At 32.8% G+C, this 7,955-nt stretch overlaps 1 protein-coding gene across 1 annotated transcript; it reads right to left on the minus strand.

Annotated features, from left to right (window-relative positions):
* Positions 1-5,308: 5,308 nt before the first annotated feature.
* Positions 5,309-7,162, minus strand: LOC132737539 (uncharacterized). The gene is made up of 3 exons (XM_060724840.1): positions 6,873-7,162; positions 6,347-6,534; positions 5,309-5,861 (listed from the first exon to the last, which is right to left on the minus strand). The coding sequence occupies exons 1-3, from the start codon at positions 7,027-7,029 to the stop codon at positions 5,481-5,483; spliced, it is 726 nt and encodes a 241-aa protein (XP_060580823.1). The 5' UTR covers positions 7,030-7,162; the 3' UTR covers positions 5,309-5,480.
* Positions 7,163-7,955: the final 793 nt, after the last annotated feature.

The following is a 7,955-nucleotide window of genomic DNA, read 5'->3' on the forward strand; positions in this document are numbered from 1 at the left end:
CTTTCCTTAAGGACTTTGTTGCGTATTAAAGTGTGTCATTCAAAGCCTTTTCGTTAAATTATATCAATGAAGATTACGTTTCTACTATAATGTCTAAGAATTTTTTTTTTCATTTTACAGATTCTCCAAAATAACACTAAGAACGATCTCTTTAATATTGATCTATTCAACGAAACATTTCCACTAAGCAACTTCGGTGTACACAACTTCCTATGACGGAGTTAGAATGGATTTAAAAATTGACGTTACAGGTTATTTACTTAACCTTGAGCGAACCCCGTACGGTTGCTCAGTTTGTGGTATTAAGCTATTAAATAAATCAACATGTAATATCTGGGTCATTATCATATCGATTATTCATACTAATATTTGAAATTAGGCCAAAATCTATAATTTGTAAAACAACAACAACAAGAAAAAAAACAAAAAAAAAACTCACAACCCCCTAAAAAGTCTCTTAAAACAGACAAACACACTAAACTAAAAACTATGATATTAAAACATGGTAATGATTGGCTAATATACTAGGTTTATTAAAATAGCACCCTTTCACTCTTACATAAAGTACAATTCAAATTCTATTAAAAAAATACAACTACAAAAATTGCTAAATAATAACACCGGACTATGTAGGCATACATGAATATAGTAATTTATGCAAAATAATGTCATCATATATATAAATCTGAAGATAAATCATATTTAACAATAAAACATGATTTCTTTACAAGTTATTTCTCTTTTCGGAGAAGAAAAAAGTACAGAAAAATAAAGAAAATCTCATTTATTTCTTACCGTATGTAAGGTGTATTATATCCAAAACAACTATCAAGAAAACTTCCTGAATCATTATCATCTTTTCTCTTCTAAGTCATCATTAAAAATAATCAGATATTATAAACAAACAAAAACACAACTAAATCCACACCGCTATTTCAACATTATAAAATTCCCCCCTTAAATCTATTTTTATTAAAAATATTCCTTTTACGTATCTATAGCCACACTATTCCATAAACGGTCTCCGAAGCTTTGTCATGTTTCCTTCATTTTAATCGATAATGACTGAGTCATCCCGCATGATTATACAGCTTCCGTACAATTCCGATCAACCATGGCGGCCATTTTGCAGAGATGAACGCTGTCATGAAAACATTACACTAAAATCAATACACTTGTATTTTACTCCGTTCCTGTAATGTTACAAGCAAGATATTGGAACTTTCATAGAGTTACTCGGTATCGGAAACTAACAAAGGCAGAGTTAGCTCAATTGCAGGATTTTTCTTCTCTTTTCTGTCAATATTTTACACAGTGTGAGTCAGTTAGTCTGTTAGCTCGAGTTTACATGTAATCTCTGGGGCATAACGATTTTTTCTCGTTACCTGGATTATTTGAATAATTCATTCTGACATTTCCACAGTCTCCAGCGATGCAACTTTTATATTTCACTAGATAAGTGCATTTTTTTTGTAAAGGGTTCTTTTTTTGCAAAAATGCTCTCTAGCGTTTCACGTGCATTTTGTCTATGTATAAACTACACGAAAAGTAATTTTGTTCACAACGACACCCCCTGTTTCAAATTGAGCCACGCATGCCCGAACCTTTCACCTATTTACAAGATTTGTAAGACTTGCCTTAGGCTGAAAATACCCAAAAATATTACAGTATTTTACTATAATTTGCGTAAATTTAAAGTGTTTAACATTTTAAAAAATGCATATATCGGACAATGCGACGTTAATTCAAAAATGTAAATTAATAACTCTTTAATATCATAACTGAAATTACAAACACAAATAAGTATAATATGATATTTTCGGGCAGTGAATAAAAAGCAAATATTTTGTCAGAGATTTTTGTAAGGGCACAGCCTGAATACTACTCAAGTGCATAAATATATTTACCTGCTTGAAGGTGTTAGTTTTTTATTCAGAAAAAAAAATCCCAACCTATTTTGCTGTTAATCAATTCATTTACCAGATTTATAATGGTATTTTAGGATACATACAACAAACAGGTACTTCTACTACAAAGTTATAATTGGCTCAGATAAAATCTTCAAAGAAATTTCAGACATTTCCAACTGTGTTTTACACTTGTATGCCACGATAAACAGTATGTTGATATTAAACCTATCTTAATATTGTATTTTCCCCGATAAAACGTTTCAAGTATATGAGTATAAGTATGACATAATCATTATTTTTTATGATAAAATTGTAGCTACGCCGTCAGCAAAATGATGTTTCTAGTGACGATGAGGAACTAGTTATCGCGTTTCTTGTAATAATATCAATTAACATCACGGAAATACACACTTTTCATTAATTTTATAAGTATTATTGTCGTTTATTTATGCAGGCCGCCGGGACAACCCAATATGCGTCTGCGCACTTAGGTCGTTCTGTCGTTCTGTCGAAGACGGCTCGTGTAATTGCTATACAACCCACCCGTCCGAGTCAGTAACGACAGGTCAATCAGTCACCCGTGGTACTTATAATATAATATTATAGCTAAATTTTTCTTAAGATTGTGCGTCCTTTTTAAATCAAACCACTCTCTATAGCTAAATTTACTGACTAATAGTTATGTTGTTCTTGTGTTTTGTTTCGGCAAGAACAACATACACGTACTCGAACAAGTATAAATATAATTTTATATGATACAGTATATACATCCGAGTTTGTGTCAAATTCATTTAATTTTTTCAATTGATTCACGTTCTATATCTAAATTTACCGACAAATGGTTATGTTGTTCTTGTATTTTGATTCGTCAAGAACAGCATATACATACTCAAGCAAATATGAATATAAATTTATATGATGCATTATATTATATACATGAATCTTATCAAATTAATTCAATACAATGTATGAAGTTCACTTCTCTGCAAGTTTTTGCTAGACAGTGGTAATTTATTTAACATTAGGTAAATTTGAATGTCCTTTTGTTCTGATGTTCATTTTAATTGATGATATACAATTTTGTGTATACCTTCTCCATTTACACATGTTATTTTATGTAAATGCTTTACACTGTCTTGTCATGTATCATGTATCAATTTATCCTCATGGACCATTTGGTCCAATGGAATATTGAAATAAACTTAAACTTGAAACTTAAACTTATAATGATTTAAACTTGACCTGCCGTTTTCCTTCCCCCGACGAGAAAATCTCAGGAGTGATTTGAAATAGAAATTGTCATCGTCTGCGTGACTTGAATAGTCCCCACTTACCCAATCTAACCAGTCTCTTCACCCACCGCAAATAATGTAGTTTACATATTAACTTTAAACGAATGCCAAAATCACATGCATGCTATAGTTCAAATAAAACCATGTCCGAAAATAATTGCATCAAATGCTCAATTGATTTAATTTCTGTCTGCTCCCATTTGAAATATTATTCTTTATTATGGCTTGATGACTTAATGTAGCGATAAAAATTATTTATGACTAATCTTTGACTAAACAATAAAACAATTATGTTTTCATCGAGGTAAAGTAGAAACGGAAAAAAACCCAAAACGGAACATAACATTTTCTGCAGTACAAAAGTCAATTATATGAAAAAGTTTAGTCATATTTTTTTCCATGTAATTGTTTTTTGTCAAGGATGTTTTGATGATAGTGTCAGTCGAACATCTGATTATTTTTACAGAGCAATCTTTATAAGAAAAAATCCACAAAGATTATTTATTTATTTATTTATAAATTACAACTTTTTGTTCACATATTACAATCTTTACCAACAAAATATTACGAGTATCAACATAATCTTTTTTTCATATTGATGTTTTTCTGTTTCTACTTTTGCCCTGTTTAAACAAAGAACTTGTACGGATAATACACAGCAAACAGGGGAACCATATTTCATCCATTGTCTGGTAATTAGAAGATAAGGATACCGTTTGTATAGCTGATACCTCATTATTTTAGAATGGCGGGCATTGTGCTGAATGTTAACTTGAGAGCTTGTTGATAACAGCCGGTAACAGCCGCTTATAAAAAAAGCTACTCTATTTTACTCCCCGATATTAAGGGGAAGTAACTAACATGACAAAAACTTAATTTACTTAGCGAACCAGTAGGCTCACTCTGTTGTCTACAACTTCTTTAGTTGTGTTGTATGGATTAACGTTTTTGTCAGAATACTGTTTTGTTGATTTCATTTTATGAGTTTAACATGACGACTGTTAGTGAAATTTAACTAAACTCATAGGCGGAAGATTTTTGTTTCGTTAACGTAATCTTATTCCAAGACATTTGGACATTTAAATTAGGCCTATTTAGACGGAAGGGTTTATATATAAATCACTTATTAAAGATAGGATGGACAATTATCTAAGCAAGAAAAATACAACGCGTGTATTCAGAAAAGTATTATGTGAATCATCGATGTTTCCTTCCATCGTCGGTTATCCACGGCCGAACCATTAACATTTATCAATGATAACGAATACATATGCTAATCACCGTGGGTATCCGACGATGGTTTTTCGCCTTAACATTCCCTTCAAAATTTTAAGTAGTAAACATTGGGTTCAGACGTGCAAAGCAAGGTGAGAGGCTTACCATGGACTCAATGAAGAAGTGAGTCAGCAAGACCAACACCCATGTAAGAATTTTGTGAGAATAGACAACGCTATGTTTTCTGAGCTGCAAGACCTTGTTACCCCAGTTATCAAGAAGTTGAAAACGTGAATTTCGTATGTTGAAAAACTTGACTTCACGAAGTAAAATTGTGAATTCACGAATATGAAATCGGGAATTATTGAAATTGAAATGTCTCCACCGTTCTTTCGAACATTGAGGTGAAATTCAATTTCTTTAGCTGCAGAGTTTTTAACGCTGACTCTAAGTGTTCTTTCTACAGGTTAATATTACTCTCCATATTGCTCCCAATATCATTAATTTAAAAGTCAGTTGATTACTGTCTAGGGGATTATCACTTTAATCTGTCAGACAATATACAAATACAATGTTCTCCTATTATATTTTCCTAGAAACAATTATCAGAAGGTATTTACTTAATCATGGTTTATCAATTTATATTCGGTCGTGTTCCGTCACTGGTATTAGCACATCATATGCAAGTAGTTTGATCTCAGACATTGAGTGTAATGGTCATTTGTCTCTCACCGCTTTTCCAGAAATCATACGGGATTAGTAGTTGGTCAATAGCAAAGAAATTGGAAAAGTTAATTGAATCGACCACCGAGGATATGATTATCGATGTCAAAACAAACAAACAATCAACAAAAGCAAGTATGAAAGCAGTTTTATTGCAATAAGATATTTCTTATACCTAAAAGCAGTAAATTGTCCCAGTAACGGTAGTAAGATCAAATGTTGGGCGTTTGAAAGTAAGTGACTGTGTTAAACGTCATTTGAACCACTGTCATTGCACGAAGGGATATTTTAACTTCTATGTAGCCCTGACAGACGTGAACATGTCTCTGTGCTCTTGTCTCTACATCTGCCAAGTTGAATTGATAATTGAAGAATCAGAAACAGGTGAGATGGTTTGTTCTGCCTGGGCATCAAAAATTACTGTTTGAAGTTTCAGCCGTACATTATTTTTAACTGAAGGACTTTTAATTTTCCTGAATTCATTTACTAAATATATCCAAAAAACTGTATCTTCATCTTCGTCACTTGTTATATCAGTTCTCGGTGTTCCTTGGTCCATTTTATCTTTAAGCTGGCCTAATGCAGAAACTTCCTCTGTCATTTCAGCTGATGGGCAAATATTCTCCTGTTTTACTTTGAAATTGCCAGAACTCCGATTGTCTTCCTTTTCCAAAGACTCCCTGTCATCAGTCTGATCTTCTAGTGCTTTACGTTCTGAAACCTGAAATGACATATTTATCGTCTAGTTTCTTTGCAGTTACCAGACTCTAAAGAAGAATCGTAACTCGTTTAAAATTGAGGTGACAACACCCGAAATGTTTTGTAGTCTATAGATCAGTAAAGTTTAAATCTCTTCTTGGCAAAGCTCCACTGAGGTCCAAAAGCATAAAAACATAAAATTTGAATTTCTAATATATATGTATATCAGTTAGGGCACTTAGAACAGAAAAAAATAATTATGCCAAATTTAATAAAGAAATGCTCAGAATAATTTTGAAAATAATATTTTATGCTAATTTTAGCTGGTTTGAGTGCAAAACTATCTACACAAGAAATTTGGACACTTCATCAGGAAGTGTTGACGATGATAAAAGGCCTGAAGAATGGAGGAATGAAACAAGGCAGGATTCGCCTTTTACTTATAAACAACAGTAAGAAAACAAAATTTCGATAGACGTTGCTGTGTGAGTTAGCGATACAACTTACCTTCTTGTTTCTATCTGGACGTGGTTTTATCTGGCAGCGCAGGAATACATCAAGACTGTTAAAGTGTGCCCACTTGCTTCTGTAAACCCCACCAGTCCCTGTCCCACTTTTTGTTGACTTTCGGACTTTAGCCAGTTCTTTTGCATAGTAGGAGCGTAGGTGCTTAATTTTGGTATTGATTTCGTCCGCTGAAATGTTAGAAAAACAGTATTATCTTTGCCTAAATCAGTTATCAATGTTGCATACAGCGTAACCTCTGCACAACGACCCTCTGTTGAGCGACCACCACTTTTCACCAACCGTACATATAAATTCTTCCCGAAATAAGATTTCACAATAATTTTTACCCTTTAATTTAGAGCAGCAATTTTCAATGACAACCAAAATCTTTGTCTTCCAAAGCGCATTGCTCTGCAGAGGTTGTACTAAAAAAATTATATTTAACTGGTCTTTCTTGAAGTATTATAGGTTTTATAAATATGATGTAAGATAGTAATATATATGAACAAAATAGTAAAACACTCACCTGTGTATTTATTTCCTAATCCCTCCTTTAAAATCTCCAGACTTCTCAGTCTATAAAACCTTTTGGAGTAAGTTGGGATTCGTTCATCCCACAAATCGGGCTCGCAATGAAATAATTTTATTAGTTTTTCAACATCGTTTTTACTCCACTCTGCCATTTTGCTTTACTGAGCATTTGGTATAATTGTTCCGGAATTTCATTCATTACACACATTATCAGGTGACTGTGATAATTCGGCAATCTGTTACTTGTCATCGTGGGAGGTCTGTACAACAAGAAAAACAAAGTATTAAGTTTCACGAGTTCAAGAAATAGTAGCTTGCTCGTACATCTAATTCTTAATTATGATAACTGCAAATCAGCTCTTACTCGGCAGTAATGACTGTAACCGCTTTTTTTGCAAAAACAGAGACCATTGCTGATAGTGAAAATTGTGATTGGCATATTTTAATTTGCAAGGTCAGGTGTTTCTAAAACGCACGATAACACTGTACCAAAGTAAGGATACGCATAGATAATATACGCCGAGCTCACGGAGACAAATGAGTACACAGTAACTTTTTGATATCCTTTTAACTCTAAGAAAAATGTCAATTATAAATTGCTGACTTCAAAACATTATTTTGTTTCATATGAATGAATTGCATTAACAATCATGGATATTTCCTCGAAAACTCATTATTTTACATGCCAGATTAAATAATTGGACCCAATCCGTGTTTGTACGGGACTGCTGTGGAAAACAATGTTATGCTTAATTAAAGAGGTAACAATTTCTATAATTATTTTGTATCTGATATGAGTTACATTGGCTATCCCTATGATCGTCTTAATACAAACTCTTGGCCTCAACAGACGGTAGGATTTTGAAGTACAACACCAATTAAAACTACAATTTACAGACAAATCTTAATGTGTGAAGGCTACTATTTCTTGATTTCTTGATTTCGTAAACCTTAAGTCTAGATGTAAGGGATAGGACATGTTCTATTTTAAAAATCTTGTCGTACAAAATTTCTACAGACCTCCAACAATGACAAGTAGCAGATAACCAAATTATCTCCTGATGAATTCCAGTGCAAT

The sequence above is a fragment of the Ruditapes philippinarum genome, unplaced genomic scaffold, assembly GCF_026571515.1.
Source record: "Ruditapes philippinarum isolate M1 unplaced genomic scaffold, ASM2657151v2 ctg12983_1_1_1_1, whole genome shotgun sequence".
Lineage (NCBI taxonomy): Eukaryota > Metazoa > Mollusca > Bivalvia > Venerida > Veneridae > Ruditapes > Ruditapes philippinarum.